This window comes from Canis lupus, chromosome 22 (genome assembly GCF_011100685.1).
Source record: "Canis lupus familiaris isolate Mischka breed German Shepherd chromosome 22, alternate assembly UU_Cfam_GSD_1.0, whole genome shotgun sequence".
Classification (NCBI taxonomy): domain Eukaryota; kingdom Metazoa; phylum Chordata; class Mammalia; order Carnivora; family Canidae; genus Canis; species Canis lupus.
In genome coordinates this window covers 15,617,789-15,645,194 of record NC_049243.1, presented here as the reverse complement: position 1 = coordinate 15,645,194, position 27,406 = coordinate 15,617,789, and the positions used below count along the sequence as shown (strand labels likewise).

General features: G+C 37.0%; 1 protein-coding gene across 12 annotated transcripts in view; it reads left to right on the top strand.

Moving 5' to 3' along the window:
- The window catches only part of DIAPH3 (diaphanous related formin 3), a 508,102-nt gene that overhangs the window by 410,525 nt on the left and 70,171 nt on the right, over nucleotides 1–27,406 (top strand). Inside the window, exon 28 of one of the 12 annotated variants that reach the window (XM_038569688.1) lies at nucleotides 24,451–24,500. The exons of the other annotated variants lie outside the window; for them this stretch is intronic. Within the exon in view, the coding sequence (XP_038425616.1) occupies nucleotides 24,451–24,485 (35 nt within the window). The 3' untranslated portion in view covers nucleotides 24,486–24,500. Of the gene's footprint in view, nucleotides 1–24,450; nucleotides 24,501–27,406 lie in introns of those variants that run through there. 12 annotated transcript variants of the gene reach the window in all.

Below are 27,406 nucleotides of genomic sequence, written 5' to 3'. Positions count from 1 at the left end.
TGATCACTTGGTAAGTTGTTGTAGTTGTCTCTCTTGCTGGAATGTGAGCTGAAGGCAGAAGAAGAGGAACCGTCTTTATCTTTGGTTCTTTGATGCCTAGTAGAGTGCCCAGCAGGTAATATGTATTAAATGAGTTTGTTGGTTATTATTTCTGCCCACACATTGTCCTCTGTCCCTAATGTCAGGGATGAGAGAGTATCTGACCGCATTGTATGTATGGAGGTCTCCATCCTTGGATTCCCCACAAGAAGATTTACAGGGGGATCTGTGCTCAGATTAAAGACAGCCAGAAGGAAAGCAGCTTATTAAGGTGAAAGTACATTCTCAAGATGGGAGAGCAGACGGGTTCTGAGAAGTGGAACCAGCCCCTATGTTGTTTGGAATTGGATATTACTGGGTTTCTCTGGGTTGGGAGGAGCTGTGATGTTCAGTGGGCTGAGCTCTAATGGAAGCTCCTTCCACTCCTTTGGGAAGCTCCTCCAAAGGGAGTTTTTGACTCTGCAAGGTTTATACCAGAACCTTCATGTCAGCCTTTGGTATGGGGGAAGGGGGGAGGTCTTACTGTCCTGCCTCCAGCTACCTCTCTTCTCCATCATTCCTCCCTTCTAGGATTTGGGACTCTGCCTCAGGGCGCCCCTTTCAGCTGTTCACATCTAGCTTCTGCCTATTACTAAAACCATTTTTTCAGATGATTGATATCATCAGTCTAAATATTGGATGTTACATCTTCATCTGGTATTGGACTTACTCCTAATCATTTTATTTTATTTTATTTTATTTTATTTTATTTTATTTATTTTTACTCATAATCATTTTAAAAGTTGAGTTTTTACTTTTGGTTGTTTGAGGTTTTTTTTAAATTGAATTATTACATACAGAAAATGCACTAATCATAAGTGTGTATATAGTTCAATGTATTTTCACAAAATGAATTCACATGTAACCAGCACTCATATAGTATTTCAGTAGTATAGAAGTTACCAGGAACAATAAAGAAATGGATCCATTTATAAATTCAGTGTAAGAAGAGTATGGTCCACCACCATTTTACTTAATTGTCTGTGTGCAAGCCCATGTATATTTTGAGAGGAGGAAGTGACAGTGATGCCTGTGGTATACAACCTTTTCCTTCTATTAAAGTGCTTTTTTATTCTCCCTGTTGCAGTCCCTTGGCAATTTCAAAGGAAATTGAATTTAAATATGCTCTTCTAGCTGCATTTAAATGTATGTAAATGGATTGTAAATAAAAACTTTAAAGGAAATGAAAATGCTTTACAAATATCTCATTAATTCCCCAAGCATCCTTACATGACTGTGAAAAAGACAGTTGTCATAGAATCAAAAGGCTAGAAGGGACCCTTCAGTAGATCTATGAATAGCCATTACAGAAAGTTAATTGGCCACTTTTTCTGAAGTGTTCAGAAAAGAATACTTCATTTTTTTTTTTTTTTTTTTGACCGTCCTCAGTTTGGGATGTCTTGCAGACCTCCTAAGGGATAAGGCAAGGGTGAGCATGTTCTCTCCATGGGTGATCATCCCTCAGATACCCCAACAGGATGCTTCTTATCCCAACAAGTTCCTCTTATCTTACCTCCTAACTCCAATCCAACATGTTCTTTATTTGTTCCCCACCCAAGAGACCTCCTCCTCCCTGACTCACTACCACCACCACAACACAGTCATACCGCCTTGGTCACCAGTACGGTTTTTCCATTCCATGAGGTTGGGTAGGCCTGGCCTTCCCTCTGAGTGCTGCTGCCTTCTTTCTGTCCATAGTACTTTCTAACACTTCTACTGCAGTAGTTCACACTCCTTTCCTCCAGGGTCCCCCCAATCCAATTCATTCCTTCATACTGCTACTATTAAAGAGATCATCCAAAAGTACAAGTGTTTTCCTGCTTTGTGTAAATCCTAGTAGTTTCCAATATAAATTCCCCAGTGACCCCTTGGGTTTCTCCCCAGGCTCGTCTTTGTATATGCCATCATTAGATTCCACCACTTGGCTGTACTTGGCCATTTGTAGTTCCCACTGTGACTCAACACTTTTCAATATGTACAATTCTTTCATCATTTAGGAATGTTGCCCCTGTAAGTCACATTCCAACATTTCATTAGGATTAAGAATGTTAATCTTGGGGCCCCTGGGTGGCTCAGTCTGTTGAATGTTTCTTGAATTCAGCTCAGGTCATGATCTCAGGGTCATGGGATTAGGCCCAGAGTGGGGCTCCACACTCAGTGCAGAGTCTACTTGTCCCTCTCCCTCCCCACCTGCCCCCCTCCCCTCACACTAGAACTCTCTCTCTCTCTCTCTCTCTCTCACTCAAATAAATAAAATCTTAAAGAATGTTAATCTTCATCAACATTATGATAATTTACATTAAGAGTTATTAATGCTCTCTTTGAGAACATCCACCCCCCCAAATCTGTCATTTCTTCAATTTTAATGAGTCTTGTTATAATTCATGAAAGGTGAATTGTCAAAGCTGCTTAAATATAAACATAAAATGTGATAGAATAAAGTAGAAACATGACCTACTGTGTAGATATGTCTTGATCTGTTCTTTTTATACATTCCTTTTCTCTTTTTATCTCTTCCTTTTAGCAGCATCTATGCTTAGATCACATGCTGGTCTTTTGAGATTACTACTCATTCGTGTATTGCTGAAAATAGTATGGGGAGGAATTGAGACGGGTGGGTGGTGAGAGCAAGTTTGTATAATAATCTCAAACTGAGATTCAGATTTCTTCAAATATTTCCTTTTGTTGCCCTCGGTCTTCTCATACTTTTCAGTGTTCAAGTAGTTGTAGCACTTACTAGCTGGTGCCTCTTAAGTCACAGACTATTTGTGATTGAGCCTAGTGGGCTCACTTCTTTACCTATAGCTTTCTTCCTTGGTTAGGAGGGTGTATGTCACTATTACTTCTCCTTCAACCCCATATCCTGCACCATACTGCAGGGTGAATCTGCTCTCCCTTCCCTCAGTTGGCCGTCTAATCACATGCCTTCCAGACTGAAACCTTTAGAAAATCTGTATTTTGCTGAAAATCAACAGAGTATGTATCAGCAATTAGCATCCCCGACTTGGGTGTTTTGCAGATATGCCTCTCAGTACATTATGATCCTTCCCATTTTTCACTGAAAATTGAGGGATTTTCACATTTTTACTTAACCCATTTTCTGATTTTAGTTTTAATAATTATGGATTTGTTATTTCATTGTTGAACTTTTTACTGAAATATTACATACATGCAGATAAATGCATAAATTGCAAAAGCATATAGTCCATATATTTTTTCAAAATGCACACAGCTATGTAACCCTACCCAAACCAACAAATAGCACATCACCAACACCTCCAGAGGCACCATTTTTTTTTTGTCTTTTCCCAGTCACTAACTTCTCTTATTCCTCACCTCATCTCCCAGTGATAACCATTCTGTGCGTTTTAGAACCATCAGTTCTTTTGCTTGTTTAGTAACTTCATATAGATTAGTAACACAGTCTGTTCTCTTTGGAAGTTGCCTTCTTTCACTCAACCTGCTAGTTTCAATCATAATGTTGCATAGAACAATTGTTGGCTAGTTCTTTCTGCTGTCTAATGTTCCATTATTTGAATAGTGTCTAATTTACCCAACCTGCTGTTGAAGTGCATCTCGTTTGTTTCCCATTTAGAGCTGTTCTGAACAGCGCTACTCTCAACATTTTCAAACATGCCTTTCAGTGAACATAATTTGGCATTTCTGTTGAGTGTCCACATATGAGGGGAATTGCCGGGTCTTAGTATGTGCTTATGTTTCACTTACATGAATACTACCAGAAGATGTTCCAAGGAAATCTTAACCAATTTTGCATCCATCAGCAGTGAATGAGATAACAGTTGTTTCATGTTCTCAGTAACACTTGGTATCACCAGTGTTTTAAAGTTCTTTTTTCAGCCATTTTGCTGATATATATGGTATTACACTGGAGCTTTAACTTGTATTTCCTTTAATTTGTAACCTCTTTTTTGAAGTGTCATGATTTAAGTCTTTCTCCAGTTTTCTAATGAATTGTCTTTTTCTTATTAATTTGAGGAGTTCTCAATACATTCTGGATCCAGGTTCTTTAGTGGATATTCTGTAATGCAAATAACTTCTTCCTCTCTGTAGCTGTCCTTTTCACTTTTTCCTTGGTGCTTTTATGAACACCTTAATTTTAATGTATTTCAGTTAATTAACCCTTCTTTTTATGGTTATCACTTGTAGTGTCCTATTTAAGAAATCTTTGCCTGTCTCAAGGTCATGACTATATTCTGTTTTCTTCAAAAGTTTTTTTTTTTTTTTTCAACCTTCCATATTTAGTACTATTATCAAGAATATAGGAGTTTGGGGGCACCTGAGTGGTGCATTTGGTTAAGCATCCCACTCTTGGTTTTGGCCCAGGTCCTGAGATCAAGCCTATGTTTGGCTCCTTGCTCAGCTCAGTGGCTCTTAACACCTTCTCTCTCCTTCCTTTTCCTTCTTCCTTTCCCTCTCTCTCCTGCCCATGCTCACATATGTTCTCTTTCTTTCTCTAAAATAATAAAAAAAATTAATACAGGATTTTAATTTTCTATTGTTTACAATTTTATCCTGTATTTTTCATCATTTTTTCTTATATAAAGATTTTATTTCTTTATTCATGAGAGACAGAGGCAGAGACATAGACAGAAGGAGAAGCAGGCTCCCTGTGGGGAGCCCGATGCGGGACTCAATCCCAGACCCCAGGATCACACCCTGAGTCTAAGGCAGATTCTCAACCACTGAGCCACCCAGGCATCCCTCTCATATTTAACATATTTTTTATTTTGATGAAATATACATAACATAAAATTTATCATTTTGGCCGTTTTTAAGTGTACGGTTCTGTGGCATTACATTCACATTGTTGTACAGCATCACCACTGTCCACCTCCAGAACTTTTTCATCGTCCACAATTAAAACTCTGTACTCATTAAACACTAATTCTCCATCTTAAATATTTTAAAGAATATTTTTAATACTTTCCACTTTTCTTGTAGCAAAGTTAACAATTCCAGATCTGAATACAAAAACATATTTAAAATCTTACTGGTTTTTTTTTTTTTTTTTTTTTTTCCAGTTCTCAAGTGTGAAGTACAAGCTGTCAGGGAAGAATATAGCTTAAATATTTGAAAATGTTTTACTCTTTGTTTTATGTATTTTTAATTTGCTTTACATAATTTTGATTTAGCACTGTTATGTCGAAACTAAATAGAGGAGAGAGAAAAATATTCTTATGTCAATTTAAGGCTCTACTCATGATGAAAAAATAAGAAACTATGAACATGATTGGTATACAAGTAATTTCCACAGATATTTTTTTTCTATTTTAAAATCGTTTATGTTGAATAATATTCAAACAGGTTCGATTTTAGAACTTAAGAGACTTTATAAATGTTTACTATAAATGTATTAATTATACCTGAATTGGGCCATAGATCTTATTCTGGCATAAAGTCTTTATTATCTGTCTACCTAATAATTTTTAACTTAAGATTATATAAATAATTTAGTATTATAGAGTGGAATGTACCTCTGAAAACATAGCATTTTGCCACTCTTTCGCTCATTAGCAGTACTTCCAGCTTTACCTTCCATTGGTATTTTTCTCCCTGAAACACTTAAATCTGTAATATTTTTATTATGTAGATATAAGAAATTCAAGTATAATAGCAGAAGTGCTACTAGGATATGTTTTTTTCATTCCTCTTTATACATGTTTACTTACATTTTCTCTTTGTATATTTTTTCCCCCACATATACCTCCCAAAATATCCCTGTAATGTCAATAAATTCAAGAAAAACACCTCTGTATAGATTTCCTCTTTCTTAACTACCCTATTCTTTGTACCTTGTATCCGTTCTCTTTCTTTTAAAGAGCACCTGCTTCATTTTAAAGTTTTCTTTAAGTTGATCATATTTGTCTCATCGGGGTGGCAGCTTATTAAACTGTAAAAATGATCTGTTACTGGCTGGAGAGTGGGACACAGGAAATAACTAGCCGCCTTGCTTTCCTGCAATTCCAGGTCAGCCCTTGTTGACCAAACCTGCTCCTCATCCCCATGGCTTATTTTCTTTTCCAAGCCTTGGGCATGGATTCCTTGAGCTACTCCGCTGTTCTCAAACTTGTTTGAGAAAATGCCCTCCATATTCTCAGGGAACACCTTCTCCATTCATCTTCTTGCTCCCCCATGCCCTGTACCTCATTCTCTTAATATAGTGTGAAGAACAACAGGAGAGGAATAACTAATTTAGGTCAAATGATTTTAACATGTAAAAGAAAAGTAGATGAGCTATTTAATTCTAGCTCATTGTAAGTTTCTTGATCCTTTATATACAAAATTGTTGAAGGTTTTCTCAAGATACCTAAGCTAGAATTTAAGTTGATTTTATTCTCCTCCATAGCATTTTTAGTCACTCCTTTACATGTCCACTGTTTGCTATTTATACGAGCTGTGGAAGGCCTTGGTGCACAATGTTACACTTAGCATGGGAGAAATCCCAGCACACGGGTTACTTAAATGTCATCAGGACAATCATTACAATTAGTATTAGCAGTTATCATTTACGGAGCAGTCTATTTGGCAAACACTGTGTACTTAACTCTCACAGTGGTCCGATAAAGCAAGATAAACTATTCCTATTTCCAAGGTAGAGAGAAGGTGAAATCATTTGTATTTGGTCTCATATGTAGAGTACAGTGGAGATGAATTGACACTCAGATCTTTCTGACTCCAAAACCGCTATTTTCTTAAGTTCTGTGTTTAAAATGTTCCTGAATGATGCTTAGACAAAAATATATTTTCCAAGGAATTAAGGAAACAATATTCTGAAAGAATTCTGCAACCTACCCTTGAGTAGGTAGGGAAGGTGGGCATATACATGGTATCAAAAATGTGAATGTTGCAGGTCTGCTAAAGTGTCATGATTGGTAGTCAATACAGCCTTGTGTATTTTCTGGTGTTCTCCATTGCATTTTGTAGTGCTTAACCAGAGTCACTGTAGCACTGTAGTAAAAGGACATGCATTGGCATAAGAAGACCTGGGTTCAAATTCCAGATTTGGTATTAATTTTAATTTTATTATGTCTGTGTCCTTTTCTTTAAAATCCATAAATGAATGTAGTCTGTAGGTACTCAGTTCTGTATTTAAAAGCTTTTTGCAGAACACCCGACCCAAAGTAATATTTATAAACATGAATGAGCATGGAGGCTATTGTACTTCTGATGCCACCAGTACTGGTGGTATTGTCATTGATCCTCTAAACAACACTGTGAGGCACACATGTTGATATTAGTATTCCCAAGCAATGAATGAAGAAAGGGTAGTCAACAGTAGTTAACTGACCAGCTCACGTTACCCCATACAGAATAAAGAATTTTATTTTTCCATCTGATGTGGTTTTTCTACTATATCATGCAGCCTCCAACAGTTCAGTATTAGATTGCTAAATACATTCAAGATCCAAATTACAATTCAGTAAGTGAAGTGTGGTTAGTTTATTTTATACGGCATGTTATTCTACAGGATCACATTCTTAACAAAATGCAAATTCAAAACTTCAAATCCGTATACTAATCCCTCTACTAACAGTTGTTAATTTTGATACTTTGGACCCTGAGCCTGAGGGATAGATCTTTACTGCATGGTCAGGAGAGACAAAAGGCTGCTAAGGAGCGTCTTAACCCTGCCTCTGAAACATTCTTACTTCATGAAATTATATTACTTCCGTGCTGTTAAAAAATGGAAAAAAAGAAAGGCATCATGAAGTGAAAAGCCATTGGTTGTTAAACATGTAAACACAGTCAGATTTTGGTGGACAGATGATATGTTGGTGAAAATACCCAATAGACAAAGAGGCATATAGGTAATATGTACGTGGTCAAACCAAGTTTTTAAAATTTAGAAAGGTACATTTTGAGTCAGTCTGTAACTGCTCTTGGAAGAGAGGCGGAACGGACTTGATCCACAGAATTCCCTTTTGGGTGCTGCAAGCCATTATCTAAAGGACTAGATTTTTAAAGTGGTGCCACTTTTAAAATATCTTCATGGATTAATAGGATTATAGCATTTAATCATGTAATGTTGAGGAATATGTTCTCGTGTGCATATTTTCTTCTTGCTAGTCTTAGTATATAACAGTAGGTCAAATCTATCTTGACCTAGACACAATAGCCTCACCTAGACCTAGACCTGCCTCACACAATAGACCTTTTCTCCCCCAGGAAAAATGGAAGGGAAGAAGGAAGCTAAAGAGAATCTGACCATTCTTAAGCAACTTAGGCACTGTTGTGGTTACTCAATAGCATGCTCTGGGCAATGCGTAAAGCCCAGTCTGTGTAGAGGCTGCCCTGCTGAGCCCTCCTTCTCCTGCAGCAAGCCATCCCTGGTTCCCCCACCCCATTCACCTGTACCTGCTTACTCCTGTGGTGCCCTCACTTTAGCAGGACACCTTCATGACCAGGATCTTTATTTAAAATGACCTCAGACCATTATTGCCGGGATTTCACTCTGGTCAGGGAATTCTATAAATCAGGTAATTTTGCGTTTTAAATGAAGAAGGTAGATCTTGTCTATTTCTGAGGATGGCAGCTAACTTGGAGGGTGTTTTGAAGGTGAGAATTTGTTTATAAAGAGTGAGAGTACTATTTAACGATCATCTACCATATGCCCAATGTTTTCTTATACAGGTTCATTCATTTTGAACTCAAGTCCTGTCTTTTTGGGGTGAATCCATTTTTTCAGATGAGAAAGAGGTGGAGTTAGAGCAACTTACCCAAGGTCGCCCAGCTTGCTAGCTGAATTGAGATTAAAATTGAGCTTTGAAGCACACACCTATTGGGGTTTGGAACTGTAGCATGGTTACTGCCATAGTTACTGTGATGTTCTTTTTATATGCCATGGCTGGCATGCCACCTCCTTGGTTTTGTTGTCTGTGTTATCTGTTGCCTCAGTGTGTGAGCTTCATTCCTTTTTCTATGTGTAATTCTTATCTTAGCATACACTATATAGTAGGTTTTCAGTAATAAGAATAGGTGAGTACGTGATAAATGAACACACAAAGAATATAGGCTTTAAAATCAAGCAGAACTGACTTCAAGTACAGTTGGATGGACTCTATGCCTATTTTCTACATTGAAATACAATTGCCATTTTAGAGTTTTAAGGAGCCGATGAAATCATGTATACAAAAGCCCTGTGAGTGCCTTATACAAAGTAGATGCTTAGTGTGTTTCTTCCCTTTCTGTCCCCTCTCCCCCTGTATAAATGCTTCATGTTATTATGAATTATCTTTGTTTTACTCTTACTGCACAAGATCCCTGCAAGACTCATTCATTCCTGCTTATGTTAGTATGCTACCTAATATGATATCAAATGTAGCCAAATATTTTATTAAGTATTTTTTGATGTCAAAAATTGCATAGTAAGGTGTTAAAGATTCTCAAAGTGTTTTCCAAGTTATGCAAAGTAGATCAGTGTTATTTTCTTTCCCTGCAAATGACCAAGGTGTTATTCATTTCTGTAAGATACAGTGAACTGGTCTCATCCATATGTAGCTTTTTCAGAAAATTGTCTATTTTCATATCTGCAAAGTATGTCCTTCTGCATGCAGTTAATATTAAGTGCTGATTGATTAATGCTTATAATAATGTATTGAGTTTTTACTTCATTTTTGCAATGACTTTCCCAAATAGTAAAATAAAATCCTCTTTTTTGAGATATTTTGAAATAGTCCGCTAAAATCATGCCATTAAACTTGAAATAATCTGAAAATAAAGGTCATCTTCCTCTACTAAATGTAACATCATCACAGGATTCCAGAGTGTACAGTTTTGTCTTTCAAAGTTTTAGAGATGTCTTAGGCATTTGGAAATCGAATTAAACAATAGAAACATTGAGTAGTATTAAATTATGTGATTACTTACATGTAATATCAGATACTTCAAGGAATAAACTTTTGGCATTAATATTCTTTAATAGTTACATTTTCAAAATTTGAAAATAAAGTGAGACTACATGGGCTAAGAGTGGCCAGCCCCTTTCTGCAGGGTGGAATTGCTATTGATTTATGACAAATGCCAGTAAGAGCAGGCAGGGACTGGCTTGTTGCTGTCAGATGAGAACTGAAAGCAGATAGGTTTTGTTATCAATCACTGGTTGTCGGTGTAAGACAGCAAGGGCTGTTATAATTGATTTGATGGCTTCGAATGACTTGAGCTTTAGTAGCCAAAGCGGATTGTGCAACTCAGCCATGCAAGACATTGACATGAAGAGGAAGTGACACGACTCCTTGGAGGCAAAGTCAGATGGTTTCAAGGGGCAAATTTACTCACCAATTCAATAATTCATAAACTTTAACTTTTGATATGAGATGATGTTGATGAGCCAAAAAGAAAATCCTGTTTTTGCTTTTAACAAGCTTTAAGATGCTTTTTGTTGAATTAGACTAGTCTTGTGTGTTTTTTCACCCCCAAGACTCTGTTGTCCATAAATAATACTTAATATATTTATTTTCACGCAGAACACCACATTATTTGGGTCATTTTCATGACTAAGCCATTTGATGGGAGTGTGAGTTTTAAAGGGAAACAGCAAAAGGGTTATTCTAAGAACCAGATATCTACTTCCTTACATGACCTTGATTCTTAAGTTGGGTTTGATTAAATCAAGCAGTTTCAGGAATGAACATAATAAAAGGTTAGAGTTAATGGAGTGTATCATGACTCACCATTGCCTAAGTCAGACCAGATTTCTGAATGTGTGTATCTTTCAGTCAAGTGAACATACAAGGGTAGCAGTGTGTATGTAGTAGTAACTTGGTCTCCGTTATCAAAGTTTTCTGAAATAAAATGGATTCTGACTGGGCCAGAAAAGGAAAAGGTTTCCTCTCAACAACTTACTGACTTGCATTGGCTCCCTAGAGTACTGGCTTTGGGAAAGGTTCAGGTGGAAAGAACACTGCTCTGCTCATTTAGTGATGTCTCTGATGGTCCTGTATAGGGAAATGACATGCTGTATCCCACGCATTTGTCTCCTCTGAACAGCACTAGGACTTTAACCTGTTAAGATTGAAAGTGAAAGGAGATTGGAATGAACATGAGCTTAGGGTTTTCTTCTTCTGAGCAAACGTATGTCTGAAACCTAAGGACTGTAATTCTGAAGGCATAGAAGACTTAAGTATAATTAAACCCTCCTATTTTGAATATCCTTCAAATGTTATCTGTAATGAATTCATCAAGTTTATATATTTTCTTTTGATAAAGACTTCTCCCAGAAACCTTCCAGGGTATTTTTATTTCAAACTTTAGAATAAGATGATAGGACACACTAGTTACACTACCTTTTCAACAGAAGATTTTATTATTGTCTTCTCAGTAGTAGATGAAGCTGTTTCAAATTAAAACTTTTTAATGAAAATTAAGCTCTGGCTTTGTTTGTTTTGAAAAAAGGAAATAGCTAGAAATCTATTTCTTTCGAGTTTTACTCCATAAAGAACATCTTCTTATCATGAATGTGCTTATGTATTGGAATTTTTCTTAATAGTCTCTCCTTTGGGTAAAATTGCATGTGATTCAGTAGTAGTCCTTAATGGGCAATGATACAGGAAGAAAGGTTAACACCTAGGTGAATGCCTTAGAAATTATAGAATGTAGATATTAAAGGAACCTAAAGATCTTCTATCCCCAGTGTCTTTCAAACTTTTATGATTTCAGCCCACATTTAAAAATAATAATACACCAAGACCCAGGACCTATATCTGCATACACACCTATCAAAAAATCTGAAAACAAAAATTTCACAATTTTTACCTTTATATGATGTAGTTGATTTTCTAATCCAATCTGCTCTAATTTATATTCCACTTAAAAAAAGAATATATAATGCCAGCCTAGGTGGATAGGGGCCTGAAATGTAGGAAATATCTTTCTACTCTCTTTGTTACAAAAGGAGAAGAAGAAGAAAATGCAAAGGCCACAGTCTTCTATTCAGAACAGAAATTAAGTTCCAGACCCTCGAGGAATTTATAGACTAAAGTGTAAATGGGACAAACACAATTAAATATATTACATCATTAACAATCAGTCCCCTTAATACCAGCTGATAGCACATAGAATTGCAAATAAATGCTTCAATTATACTAATGAGAAGAATATAGATAGACTAAAAAGACTATAAACAAAATATTTGGACTAAATTTTGAAGAAATGGAAAAGCAAAAGCTATATGTTTCAGAAAAGGACCTTTTTAGGAAGGTGTTTTATTAGTATTCTGTGCAGATATGAAAACATGACAAATCAGGTTTTACAGAACAATGAATGAAGGTCAAAGTTGGAGTTTACTGTACTCTGGCTATATCAAGAACTTTATACTATTGCTCTAAATTAATCTATAGCCCACAAAGATTCAGCATAGTTTAGCATTATAGATAAGGTTTTGCAATAACAGGCTTTTAAATGTTTTCACCAATATTCTGACAGATGATCAGTAAAGACCATCTAGATGTTAAAAAAATCTTTAAATTCAAGTGAAACCAGCAGAAACCAAGCTAGAACTCTTTTTAAATTTAAGCACAAAAATTTTCATTTCAGCTAAAAAGCTAAACAACCTTTTTGGTTCTTCTTGCTGTTTTCATATAACTATATTGGACTATAGATAACAAGCAGCCTTGAATGGTCTTCGAATATGGCAATTATGTCTTCTACATTTATTTACTGGCTCATTCTCTTTCTAAGCTTTTTAACTGTAGTGATTGGTGTAATTACAGAGCTGCCTCTACTGTGTGAAGGCACAATTTGCAGGTCAAAAATGTTATACAGAAGTAGGTATGGTGGCTGTCTAATTAGATTGCTTAATATTTATCAAAATGGCATTCTTTTTTGTTGTTGTGCTTTGCTTGTCTCAGTGTTCCAAATATTCTTTCTTAATATAATTATATGATTGGATTTTCTTTTTCACTTTATGAGACATTAATCAGAGTTATACATTTAAGCTTGAAATATGATTTGCTGTTGAACATGAAGTCTCCAGTTTCTTCATCAATATTTTGTAGTTTAATTCAAAGACATTCACACAGTAGATGTTCATTGTGTAGCTCCCAGGATAATCTCCTGTTGATACTGGGGTTCTGTTATTCCTGTCCTTATGGACCTTACAAGTTCCACCGTCTCTTGGAACAGCAAGGAGATAGAGAAAAGAAGTATCAGCTTATTATAAGTGCTGAGAAGGAAATAAAAGAGGTGTGATGATCAGCTGGAGCCTTTCTTAGTGACATTTGAGCTCTAGCATGAAAGGAGGCCCCAAAAAGTGACAGCTAATCAAAGAGCCCGGAAGGAGCAATACTGAAGGAATAGAGGCAGGAGGGATCTGGACTTGTTAGAAGAATCAACAGAAGAATAATGATGAATAGGAGCACCTGGGTGACTCAGTGGTTGAGCATCTGCCTTCTGCTCAGGTCATGATTCTGGGATCCTGGGATTGAGTCCTTCATAAAGCCTCTGCCTATCTCCCTGTGTCTCTTATGAATAAATAGAATCTTAAAAAAAAAAAGAATGATATTGAATAAGAGGTGATCATTGAGCAGTGAGAATGAATGAATGGAGAAGACAGAGAGGTAGGCTGGGACTACCTGGTCTTTGTAGGTAAGGTAAGGAACTTAGTTTTATGCTGACAGCAATAACCCTCTCTGATTTTTCCTGCGTACATACTACGTGCCAGGAACTGTATTAAGTGTTTTACACATGTATCCCAGTTAATTATTACCATATCCCTGTGGCATAATTAAAAAGTAAGTAGAAAGCAAGTGGTAATATCTCTGCTTTATAGATGCTTTATAGGTGGCAGAAGTAAGGAACCTGCTGATATAACCTGTAGTGTAACCTCTAGATTAAGGAGGAATCCCAGTGGTCAGGTTCTAGAACTCACATTCTCAGCTACCACAGTAAAACTTTCATACCAACTTCATTTTACCTTTAACTAAGACTACATTTGCCTTCCCCTTGATATCTTTTAATACCTTACTGGGGTTGCTAAATGTATGAGCAACAAATCAAATAGCAGACTTTACCTTGATGAATTTCTGCCCTAAATTTTTCCTTCCATACTAAAAATAATTTAGAAGGTATTTCTTCCCAGCTTATCATATTTTTGTTTTATTTGCCCCTTATGTAGTCAAATGCAGTGTTTTCCATTTGTAATTTTTTCAAGTGCCTCTAGATTTATGAGACCTGAGGATGTAAAACTGTCATACTGCTGGAGTAGGGACATAAACGAATATAGCACTCAAGACTGGACACAAACCAGAAAGGGGTATCCAAGCAGAGGCTAGGGGAAGTGGAGACTCACGCCGAAGAGACAACTGCCAGTCAGTTCAGCCACATGATTCCTGGGGTGCCAGTTCTTCTGTTTGTCTTGACAAACCGGAAATCTATATTTTTATGTGAAATCCCACAATTTAAAAATTTTAACTCTTTTTTAAAGCACTCTAACTACATGAAACTTGTCTGCAGTTATGTGTGCCCCATGGGCTGGTCCCTTTCAACCGCTGCTGAAGAGCCCAGATAAATTTTCCTCCGATTTTTTAAGAAGCATATTTAATTCTGTGATCTATCTTAATTTTATTTTGATTCATATAGTGTTTGCTGTAAGTTGGAAAATGTTTAAGCTATTTGGAAATAATCATACTCACAAGAAGTGGTTTTAATTTAGTATAGAGAGAATCCATGGACCCTTCACCCAGTTCCCCCCCGTGGAAATGTCCTATGTATGTTTAGTGCAGCACTAGGAAATTGGCAAGTTAACATGGGCATGTGCCACAGACCTTATTCAGTTTTCATACATTCATCTGTGTATGCGTGTTAGTATGTGTGTATAAGTCTGTGCAATTTTATCACATGTAAATTTGTGTAACTACTACGGCAATCAGGATATGGATTCTGTTGCTACAAAGATCTCATGCTACCCCTTTATGGCTCATTGATCTTTGTGTGTTCCCTCCCCCCCCCCGCCTCCCCCCACACACAGAAAACTGTCTGAAAGCATTATAGCATGTATTACTCAATAATTCATTTCTAATCTTTATTTAACTATTGATTACTTATTTTCTTTCTTAAAGATTTTATTTATTCATTTGAGAGAGAGCACACAAAGAGCAGGAGAAGCAGATTCACCACTGAGCAGAGAGCCTGATGTGAGGCTCAATCTGAGGACCCCAAGATCATGACCTGAGCTGAAGGCAGATGCTTAACCGACTGAGCCACCCAGGCCTCCCTAACTGTTGATTGCTTCTATATTAGTTTTTTCTGGTTTAGATTGAAGTTCCAACTCTTATCTGTCTACCTGTTCAGGCTTACTGTAATCTTCCCAGCCCAGAAAGACAGTATGTTCTCAGACCAGCTGTTCTCAGTAACTGACTGATTGATACATGGGCTCTTGTTCCTTCGAAGGTAAGCCTATCCTGGGCCATGTTTATTGAGCTGGTACACCTGCTACAGTTAAGTTTCCCATTCTGTGCTGGTGGAACTTCTAAAGTCCACACCTTGCCAGGAAGCCTGATGCTTCTTTTCTTCTCCACGTGAACATTTCAGGCTGTTCACCTGCATGTACTTATTGTGCCTTCTGAGCATCCTGTAATATGTGAAGTCATTCAGAGATTTCAACTTCTGGGAGCTAGGCGGGCTTCAGGATGCGTGGTCAACTCTCCTCCCAAGATGTTGTTTATTTGACCTCTTACATCACTTCTCTGTAATTCTTCCTACCTCTTATAATATATCCTACTTCTATGAAACTATGTTCCTTATTTATAGGTCCCCATGTGTATGTTTTTCTGCTTCTATAGACAGAGAAAAATCATCTACATAAGTGTATTGGTTCTTTTCCATTAAGTATCAGTACACCCCTAAGTATTAAATTAGTAGAAAACTGAACATCCTATTATAATATCACCTGTTTTTATGTTCATGTCCTAATATTAACATTTTTATAAAAGCGGCATATATGCTGTAATTAACTAGTTTTATACATACTCACCTGGTTCCAATAAACCATGGTTATATTCATTTTATAATTTATTTTTAACAGGTAACACATTTTTAGGGTTCAAACCTTAAAATTTGCAAAAATTTGATCCCACCCTTGTCCTTTATGCAGTTTCCTTTTAAAGTCAACTGTTACCAGTATCTTTTATATCTTTTCTTTTTTAAGATTTTATTTATTTATTCATGAGAAACACAGAGAGAGCGAGAGGCAGAGACATAGGCAGAGGGAGAAGCAGGCTCCATGCAGGGAGCCTGATGTGGGACTTGATCCTGGGACTCCAGAATCACATCTGGGCCAAAGGCAGGCGCTAAACTCCTGAGCCACCCAGGGATCCCCCCCTATCTTTTTTTTTATATCTTATGTTTCTTTACATTCATTTTCTATCTCTGTGTTATTTGGTCTTTTTCTTTTTTTTTTTTTTTTTTTTTTTGGTCTTTTTCTTAATTATTTCCAGGACTTCCTTGTGTATTAATTCATAAAATTATCAGCCAGCATTAAGCCATTTACAATAAAATTAGCTATAGAATTTTACCTAAAAATAGATAGGCTAATCCTAAAATTTAAATGGAAAAACAAGAAGGAAAAACTTTAAAAAGTAAGACGAAAAGCAAAAAAGAGAGTGACCAGTGGGGGTCTCAGCTTAGCAGATTTTACAACATGAAGCAACAAACTAGAAAGTAGGAAAATACATTTTGTCTCACAAAGGACAAATTTCCCTTTTCTTTTTGATGTCCCAAATATCTGGCTTATCCAGTAAGAACCCTCTTCAAGTCTCTGTGTCCTTTTAACACCATCCCACGCATTTTTTTTTTAGTATGTCCTTCCATTTGGACAACAAGATGTCCCAAAGTCCTTTTGACTGTTTTTACCCCTGCTGCAGGACATGGAATCAATTACCCACCACATACACTTCCTGTAATGGAGAAGCCTCCTAGAGACCAAAATGTGAGCCTCAGGGCTGCATGTCATATTGTGTGTGAGGTTACAGGCTGGGTGTATAAGGCCACAGCCAGGCCCCTTTAATAACAACTGGACAAGGGCAGCCCGGGTGGCTCAGCAGTTTAGCGCCGCCTTCAGTCCAGGGTGTGATCCTGGAGACCCGAGATCAAGTCCCACATCAGGCTCCCTTCATGGAGCCTGCTTCTCCCTCTACCTGTGTCACTGCTTCTCTCTGTCTCATGAATAAATAAATAAAATCTTTAAAAAAAAAAAAAAAAAAACAAAAAAACAACTGGACAAGAATTTCCTTTTATAAGTTCCTAAGTTTCCAGTGATTCATTTTATCTACGTCATATCTTCTTAATAGTAGAAAAAGCAGCCAGCATGTATATAGCTCCTACTGTATAGAGGCAGTGTTTTGCCATTATGTATAGTGACTTAGTCCATCATCACAAAAATCCCATAAGGCATAGGTATTATAGGTGTGTGTGTGTGTGTGTGTGTGTGTGTGTGTGTTTCCTATGCATGTATATTGGAGTGAGAAGCGCTATAGGCACAGAGAGGTTATTAATAAAAATGCGAGAGTGGGATTTGAACCCATGCGTTGGTCCATATTCTTAAGATGTATAAGGATGGTCCATATTCTCAAGATGTATAAGGATTCTTAAGATGGATGGATGAGGATAAGGTCTCCTAGGAAAGTTTCCAAATTCCTGGGTTCGTTTCAGGCAGACATTTGGGAAGGAGACAGACTGTATATCAGCCCCAGACAAGTTCTAACAATCCTCTTCCCTGGATATCAAACAATTGTTTACTATGTTCTGTGTGACCTCATGGATATTGAACCTAATTATCATCCCAGTTTCCTCAACAACAGCCTATCCCCCTAAGGAACAGTAGGCTGAATTTCACCACCTAGCTGTTACCAGGGGAGAATAAACACCCCTTTTGTTCCTGTAGGTCACACTGACCTTGTAAGAAACCTGCAGGGATTGGCTTTGTTTTGAAGAGCTTTCTTCAGATAGAACTAATTCGCTGCCTCCATTGAGAGACATGGTAAGGAATAAAACATTTAATGTGAAAGAAGAAGGTCTTCGATCTGTTCATAGAAAAGATAATTTGTATGAAAGGCCTTTATCAACTGAGTAATATTTTATTATCATCATTGATTTCTAACCTCTAATCTTTACTGCATTTTCTGAGAGCCCTTAGCCAACAGTCCTACATGCTATTATTTTTAATATGTTTGTATTTACTTCTTTGTACCTAAGGCTAATTGTTATTATTATTATTATATTTCATTTTAACACCTACTTGCCTGTTTTTCAGAAAAGTCTAATGAAAATAGTTAACTATTAGTTGAAACTGAAATACTGAGGCAGGAAGAGTCAGCCTATCACTGCTCTTGTGAGTGAAGGGGCCACCAAGTGAACCGTCTTGGATAGGTGTTGGATCAGTGACTAAGTGGAAATGGAAGTAATATGTAAAGGATTAGGGATTGCTGAGTTGGTTAACTGGACCAGGGGTCTCAATTATCTCATGGGGTCCTGAAGGGATGTATCAGGATCTATACCCATGGTACAGAGCGTACCAATGGAAAAGGCCAGGGAAATAAGAGCAGGCCTATAGACCCAGACATTGCCTGGGGGGCTGATGGTTACCCTATCCTGAAGTGTTATGTTCAGATTAACTCATTTTATCTGTGAACAGCGTTGTCACACAAATTCAGAATTATTTGATGCATTACTTCCTGTCTTATTGTACGTGCATGCTGGAGAAAATATCAGTTTCATATAAAGAATTACTAATGTGTGCGCACATATGTAGGTCCATACACACACACCCCCCCCCCCACTGACCCCCACATACACATCATTTTTTGTAGGGATGGAAATAATGGGTTTTCTACAAAATTCTTTCTGTAAACTTGTTTATGTAAATAATAATATATGCAAATCTATATATTTAATTCTAGAATACTCTACTTGTAAAGTTCTAATTTGTGTAATAGAATGGGCTTTACAGTCTATTAAGTGTGGCAGCTATGTTTTCAAAAGAAGTACTTTCTCATCAATTTAATAATAATCAGTTTTGAGTTTTAATAAGTAATTATAAACTTTTAGCAGAGAAAAGGCATCGGTCAGCAAAGCATATGATGCCATTTTTTTCTTCCCCATCTTTTACCTTTGTAATAAAGCTTTTTTCTCAAATTGCTTTCTGCCTTTCAAAATGGTAGCATTCGTGTTCTAGTAATAATTGTAAAGGTTTGAGTTATTATAAACTTTGAATATCAATTCCTCCCCTTCTGTGACAGTTCTACCACTAGGGAAGCCAGGCTTGCAAGGTCTAATTACTGCCGCGTTTTGATATCCCCAGCTACAATATTGGCAGGAATTTAAGCTATGGTACAATTCATTGGTGACACCGTTGTAACTAAAAAGCACAGAATCTGTTTTCAAGCTTGTTCAGGATGGAATCAAGTATCGGATGATGTCAAATAGTCCTGCTGTAAGTTCAGAAGTGCCTTGGATGATTCTAATATGAGATGCTAATTATTTGCAATAGAATGTAAATAAGGTGGCACTAAGTCTTATTTGCAGTGACTAATGAAAGCTGTTGTACTGTAATCAGTGAGATACAGAGCAACAGGGCAATTCATTAGGAAAACCATAGTTGACAAGCAGTTAATGCATGCCAGTCCAGACCTTTCCTCTCGCTTCTGTTTGCCTCTATTATTTCTTCTTGTTGATAATAATAAGTCCCATATGGAAATCGTATAACAAGGATAAGAAGAAACTAGCAGCTAAATTTTGCCAAGCTATGCCGAATATCTACAGACCGTAAGTCTTCCTTAGCTTTTCTTTGCCTATGAAAAACAACTGCCATATTAGGCTGATTGAAAATAGAGTGATTTTCTAGTCAGCAAATTGCTAGTCTGAGAGTTTTTCATGTTATCTCTCCAGACTTGAGCAAAACTTAACTATGCTGCAAATTATTTTATTTTCCAGATATATATTACATTTCAAAGTTAAGCCACATTTTCACTTCTCATACTTTAACAGCAGAACACTTTTAACAAATAAAAAACATGAAATTGCTTGATACTGCTCTCTTCTCTGTGTTATAGAGTACATTCCTTGGTAAATAAAAGTTGAAACTCTGGAATAGCTTTTCTGCTCTGGGGCATGCATTCTCAACAGCAACAGTGGTGCAGGGATACTACACCGCTTTTAAACTTGGATAGCCAAATTTCTAACTTCTATAACTATTAAAGTAGTGTATTCATTATGTTTTATTTCCCACAGATGGAAAAATTAGGAAGATGGTTTCTGTGATGTGTAACTTTTAGAACTATTTCTTTCACTGGTTATCCATGGCTACCATAGAGGAAAGCCAACTCATTTGATTTGATCAATATTATATGATCCATCTCTTGTTTTAAAAGAATCTGAGGTGGTTTGTCTATTTAAAGGATGAAGAAGAAACTGAGAAGTCAATACTGTGATTTATTTTGGAGCTTCCAGAGAGCCAGGAGATAAAAGGAAGCAGGGTGGTTATAGAATGCCAGAATGTGAGCTACATCCCCTCAGCAAGAGTGTATTTGGATCTAGGTTCAAGGAAAGAAAACCCAGGAAATAGCACGAGTCTGAGGCCAATTAAGAATTCCATTTATTCTTTATCCCCTGTCATATAAAATGCTATGAATCACCCACACTGAGCTCTTTGCTTCGGAAGTGGGGTGCCCTAAATCCTTTAGACACTCTCTGGCACCTACACTCACCCTGAGAAGATCACTCTGCAGCAGTACTGTTTGCAAGTGGTTTTCCAGAATTAGGATCATTTAGTTAAAACACAGCATGGTCAGTTAAATTTGAATTCCAGATAAACAGTGAATATACTTGTTTAATCACAGTATGTCCCATTAATACTTTTTAAATATAGCTGTGTCCCAAATATTATGCAGGATATACTGATACTAAAAAATTATTCAGGGGATGCCTGGGTGGGCTCAGCAGTTGAGTGTCTGCCTTTGGCTCAGGCATGATCCCAGAGTCCCGGGATTGAGTCCCACATCGGGCTCCCTGCATGGAGCCTGCTTCTCCCTCTGCCTGTGTCTCTGCCTCTCTCTCTCTGTGTGTCTCTCATGAATAAATAAATAAAATATTTTAAAATAAAAAAATTAAAATAATAAATTATTCATTGTTTTTCTGAAACAGTTGTTAATCTGAAATTCAGAATTAAGTGTTTTCATTTTGGTTTTGCTAAATCTGGCTCCCTTATCCACAGCCTGCAGGTAAACCTCACAACCTGTCATAGGGGATTGTCTCTTTATCTAAAAAACCAAGGGCCCACAGTGACCATCAATCTTAGTCATGTTTTCTTTTTTCTTTTAATCTTTGTTAAAACTTTTTAACTTTTGTTAAAGTTAAGGTAAAAAATTAAAACTTTTTAACCTTTGTTAAAAAAGGTTAATGGGGATAGATAGACCATTATGTTCTGGCAAAGAGAGACTTAAAGAATCTTTAAATAGTACATAATCACCAAACCAAAAAAAGGAACTTTTATCAAAAGACTTGAATATTCAAGTGAGCTATGGTTTGGTTAAGGAAGTACACATACTCATACATACACACACATCAAGTTTCCAGTCAAAATAGCCAAGGAGATAGTGGCATTGGGAAGTTAGCTGGCTGCATGGCAGGAGTGGACGTAGCATATCTCAGAGCCCCATTGCCTTTAGGAATGAATGGGGGCCTGTAGCTTCTAGGACTCTGCTCTAGAGGTAGTCTCACGGACTCTGAGAAGCTTGGTTCTTCTTGCACTTACTATTCTATTATCCTTAGGGTTTTAAATCTTGGATATTACTTATACCAACAATCTGAACACCTTGTGTCAAGGGAATATTTTAAACATTGGCTTCCCCTGGTCTTTGAGCACAGCTCAGTGTGACCAAGAGCACAGCTTCGTTTTGAGTTAGCACCCATTAGTCCCCCAATATCATTTCAGACTGTGCCATTCCCTGAAGACCTTTAAGCCCTGCGTTGTTCTTCGTCTCCACTACAAATTGGAAACCCATTTCTTGGAAAGGTTATGTACACACTGTCATTAGGTAGAGATCAAGGTTCAGCTACGAAGACCAGGATCCAGTTTCAACAGGAAAGCATTTATATTGGCTGGCATATTAAACAGAATACAATCTTACTGGGATAAATGAAGGAACGATCTAGATTGAGCTTTGTGAAGTAACCTCCAGAGCCAGAACACAAGCACATGGGCAGTCGCTCCCTCCTCTGTGATGCAGAACTGCCTGCTGAACTGGGCAGCCGCGGCTTCAGCTACTGGCTCCAGAACCTCAAGGCCTCCCCAACAGGAGGTCCCTGTGTGTGATCAGGAAATGGCCATCGTTCCTGCCAGCTGCATGTTCCCCTCCAAAACCAGCCTGGCAGATAGCCGTCTTCCTGCCTCGCAGCACCCTCAAAGCTAGGAAGCAGGTATTGGGAGCTCCGCTAATGCTATAAGAGAACTCCAAATGCTTTCAAAGTCACACTTGTAAGGGAAACCAGCAAAAGCATGGCCGCTACTTCACTTCCAGCTCACTAACCCTGAGCGATATGGAGACTGGCCAAGCCAGATCATATTCAAACTGCAAGAGGATCCTTGATGTGCTTTTTAGCTTTCCAGCCAATACAGTACAAGACACCCCAGTGGGTGGTTAAAATGGACTGTTGAATGTCAGTGCACCATAACCAGGATGTGTAACCTTGTTTATAAGTGTTAGTTACATCATCTTAATTCATCTGCACCCTACAGAAGGGAAAAATCAATAAAGGCCATGTCATAAGAAGGTCATGTCATAAGAAGGAAGGTCCTTCCTGTAAGATCATTATTTCTATCTATAAGGTCATATACCAATTCTTGAACAATGGCAAGCTTTTTTTTCTGGCCTTAAATTCCTAAGCCCTTTGAATGCAGAACCTTTGGGGGAGATAATTCATGTCTTATTGTGTTTCACAACTGTTTGATATACAATGTAAAGCTTCTGTGTATGGTTGTATCTTTATTCCAAAGCCTTTGCCTTGCTTTTGTTGTCAAGTGAAGCCTGACTCTGGAAAGGAGTCAAGCAGGCAGTGCCGTGGTGGCCACTACTCTGAATAGAGCTTAGAAACTGATTTTAGAATTAATCTACCTTAATAGTTCTACGTTGGTTCCTCCAGACACAAGCAAGTAGTATGATAGGACTGGACTTCCTTCCCGTCTTCACCTAGTCTGATGGCTGGCTTGATGTCAAGTGGGACATACTTAGATCCACTCTATTTTGTTTGTTTATGGTGCAGCCACCTTCCCCACTGTCATTACCATTATTTTGTCAGATGGATGCAGAGCGGGAAGGTTCCTCAGACAGTGGTGAAAGGCAAACAGGTTAGAGTTAGTGATCATCCAGAAATATTTATACGGCTATTACACCTGTTTTTTTCCTTGGCATTTTCATTTTGTGGGGCATTGAGAAACCCACATCATCAGTTCACCTAGTTTTTATACAGATGTGGAAATGTTGACAAATAACTTCAAAAGAAACATGAGTTAACAGCTCGGGGTATTGAAGTATGGTTCCTCCTTTTATATTACTTGAGAAACCATTGTTGTATAAAAATCACAGTGCAATAAATGCAATAAAAATCATCTTTATTTATCAAAATAACATTTATTACCAAGACATGAAAAATGAAACTGACAAAGTAAGTTATATATTCCTATCAATCTTTTGAAATTTTCATGGATATACTCAATAAAAAGGCCTTACTTGCAAATTCCATTTGAGCTATTCTAATCAAATTTTCACATAAGCTGCTTATAATTGTTAACAGCCCCTTTTGAGAAGATGGGTGATTTTTTATACATATATAGAGAGAGGGACAAAAAGGTATTATAGTGTTAATATAAAATATAAATCAAAATTATTGATTTATATAATGTTTAGAGAGTTATTTTGGAATTTTTTGTATGAAAATTTTGCCAAGTAAGTTCTATTCTTTTGATTTGCTATGAAAGATTTGCTGTTTTTATTTTACAAAAATAAAAATCATGAGAATTGGGGCTGAGTTCCTTACCATACTTCTTTAATAGTAACTCTATGCCCCACTCCACATATTTTTAAATTTTCACGTAGGACTATTACATATATTTGTCAGTCAATGACTACTTGCAGAGGAAAATGAGTTATTGGAGCAGATAAATCATTTGGCTTACAATGTTTGCTTACTGGCTTTTAACTACCAATAACAGTTCTGCTAAGCTTCTACTCAAAAAAATTTTTTTTTCTCTGTGTTTGGCTCAAGTCTTCCTCACACATTCAGTTTTATAGATTACTGTCAGGTACGTTCTGAAGAGAGCACTTGCAACAGTAACGTATTTTCTGGCATTTTATTCTCAACCAGCATTTTTGAACACCAGCCACATGCAGAACCCCTGACTAGCCGCTCTTGTTATAAAGATGAACATAATGGCTCCTATCTTAATATACTTAGAAGTTTTGAGAAGAATCTCTCGAGGTTTGTATCACATTGCCAATATTTATTAAAATATCTTATATCCAGATTTTCATGAACTTTTTCATAGACTAAAATGTTTTCATTAAACAGTAACAATTTCTAATATTTCAAAGTTTTAATTTTTTAGAATTGTTCTAATGAAGTATAACTTAATTTGATGTCAACCAAGCAATTCACATGGTTCAAATTGAGATTTTTAAGACAAAATACAGTGAAAAATCCCTCTTTTTTCCTAGTCTTCCATCCAGCCAGTTTCTCTTCCCCAGCAAAAGCCTAACCCCAGCTGGCTTACATTAGGTTCAGGCACATATAAAAGAAAACTCATATATCTTTGACTTAAATACTCAAACAGAGAAATTCAGAGGTGTCTGTTTGTTGCTTACAAGGTAGTGCTACATATCATCAGGGACTTGGATTACTTCTATCTTTTTTGTATGCAATTTTCATAACTTTATTTGATAGTCAGTGGTTGGTTCTCATCCATGGTGACTGTAAATTTTGAAAGGTGATGAGAGGTAAATAGCCAACATACAGAGCTTGTTTGCTGAATCCTCATCCTCATTATCTTTTATGGACAATTGCACATGGATACAGTATAGGATATTCCTGTTCCTTTGGCCCAAACTGGTGTCAGTGTGCACATGTAGATTTTCCATCTCCTTCACGGCAGATTTCCAAGCTCCCTGAGTGTCCAAGGGGGCATGCTTTCAAATGTCGATGATGTGTTTTCTCGTCACCACTAGCTGATGGCAAGCACAACCCTTCTCACCATCTTTCTTCGTGGAGCCACTCTGTCAGGCCCAGGTTAGAAAGGACACAAATGAGGAATTGTGCCTTTCTGTCTTTAGCTTCCTCCCTTAGGTTCTAATCTCAAGGCTTCCTCTTGGTCCATTTTGGCTACTGGCAGGCCATCTGCTATTTCTGTATTCCAGGGAGGGGAAAGAAGTCAACAGGAGACAAAAGGCGTGGCTCTGTAAAGAGCTATTTCTGATACGAGGAAGGAGGAGGTGGAAGGAGAAGTTCAGATCACAGGGGACTTCATATGAAAGGATCGCCTGTAGGAGGAGGCCACGAGCAGCTTGCCAGAAAGTTGTACCTGGATTGGAATGTACCAGGAACAGTGGTGGCCGAAGACAGGCTTCACATATTTAACCAGTTTGCCTAGACTCAGCTTTTTTTCATAACTTCCATGGATCCATTTATGGATTGCAATTTAATCCACTCTTCATTATATCAGAGTGTCTTATTAAGTAATATGTTACCTAAAAATATGAAAGAGAAATAATATCAAGTGTTGTATTTGATGGATTTCTTCCCTAAGTTAAAATGTAGCTCTTTATATATGCTTCAATTCAGCCCAGATTACGCATGTACCTGTGTCCCATTTCACTAATATCCTTTTTCAAGCAAAACCTTTTATGTAATGGCTTAATTTCAAGGGAAAAAAGTATTCTGGAAGGAAGGAGTAATATGAGGTATCAGAGAAAAAGAGCAGTCTACTGTTTGTTCTAAAAACTATGAGGGCTTTTTAGAGACCTGCATTTCCTTTCCAGAGGCTCCATGAACTAAACCTTGGGAAAAGAAATGGACTATCAGTGGTCATTACAGTATACTTATTTCAGGGCTGGATTCTGAATAAATATATATATATATATTATATATATATATATTTATCAGTAGAGTTGGGGGAAAAAGCTTTTTTTGGAGATGACAGTGTCACTAAAATATATGAATGTGAAGTATCTATTACTTCTCATGGAAACTTTAATAAAACATATAGAAATCTGTTCCTTAATCTTTAGTAAGGGATAATTGACAAAATTGTAAGATATTTAAAGTGTATAATGTGATGATTTGATATCTATACATTATGATAGAATTCCCTCACGCAGTTAATTAAAACATCCATCAGCTCACACATATACCCACCCCCTACCCTCCACACACCTTTTTTGGTAAATACTTTTAGGATGTGGTCTCTTAGTGAATTTCAATTCTACAATATAGTGTTATCCACTTTAGTTATGTTATACATTAGGCCTTATTCATTCTATAAGAGAGTCTGTACCCTTTCACCAGCTGCCCACTGTTTGCCCCGTCCTCCAGCACCTGACAACCCCTTTTCTACTCGTTTTTTTTTTTTTTTTTTTTTTCTGGTGTTTTCTTTGATTCCACACATAAGTGAGATCATTCAGGTTTGTCTTTCTCTGTCCAGCTTATTTCATTTAGCATAATGCCCTCCAGGTTGTTCACCCATGTTGTTGCAAATGACAGGATTTCCTTAATTTTTTTTAAGGCTGACTGATAGTCCATTTTGTGTGTGGGTATATATACATTATAAGGAATATATATATGTATATACATACCTGCATGTAAAATGGACTAATAATGTTGCAGTGAACATGAGAGTGCAGGTATCTTTTCAAGATAAGGATTCCATTTCTTCTCTACTCTTTCTGATAATTGAAAACCAGCTCAAAATGTTACTCTTTTGGAATACAGCTTACCAAAAGGATTTAACAAATAACAATTACTTTATAAAAATCGTATTACTTCTTTCTGCCTTTCTCAACATTTCCCACCAAAAATATCTCAATTACACATACTGTATGGCATTAATATGTGTTAATTTTTAGGAGATATTATCAGAAGACATTACCATTTGACTTTGGAAACTTCCTTATGGTGGTCTCCTTTCTGCCTAGTATCATCCTAACAGGGACATCACACTAAGCTAATTTATTAAGCACTTAACATTCAGTAGCTATGAATAGGATTAGGTAGTCTGTTTTAGTTAGGCCACTTTGGTGTTTATAACTCATAATGCTTTTCCTTGAATAAA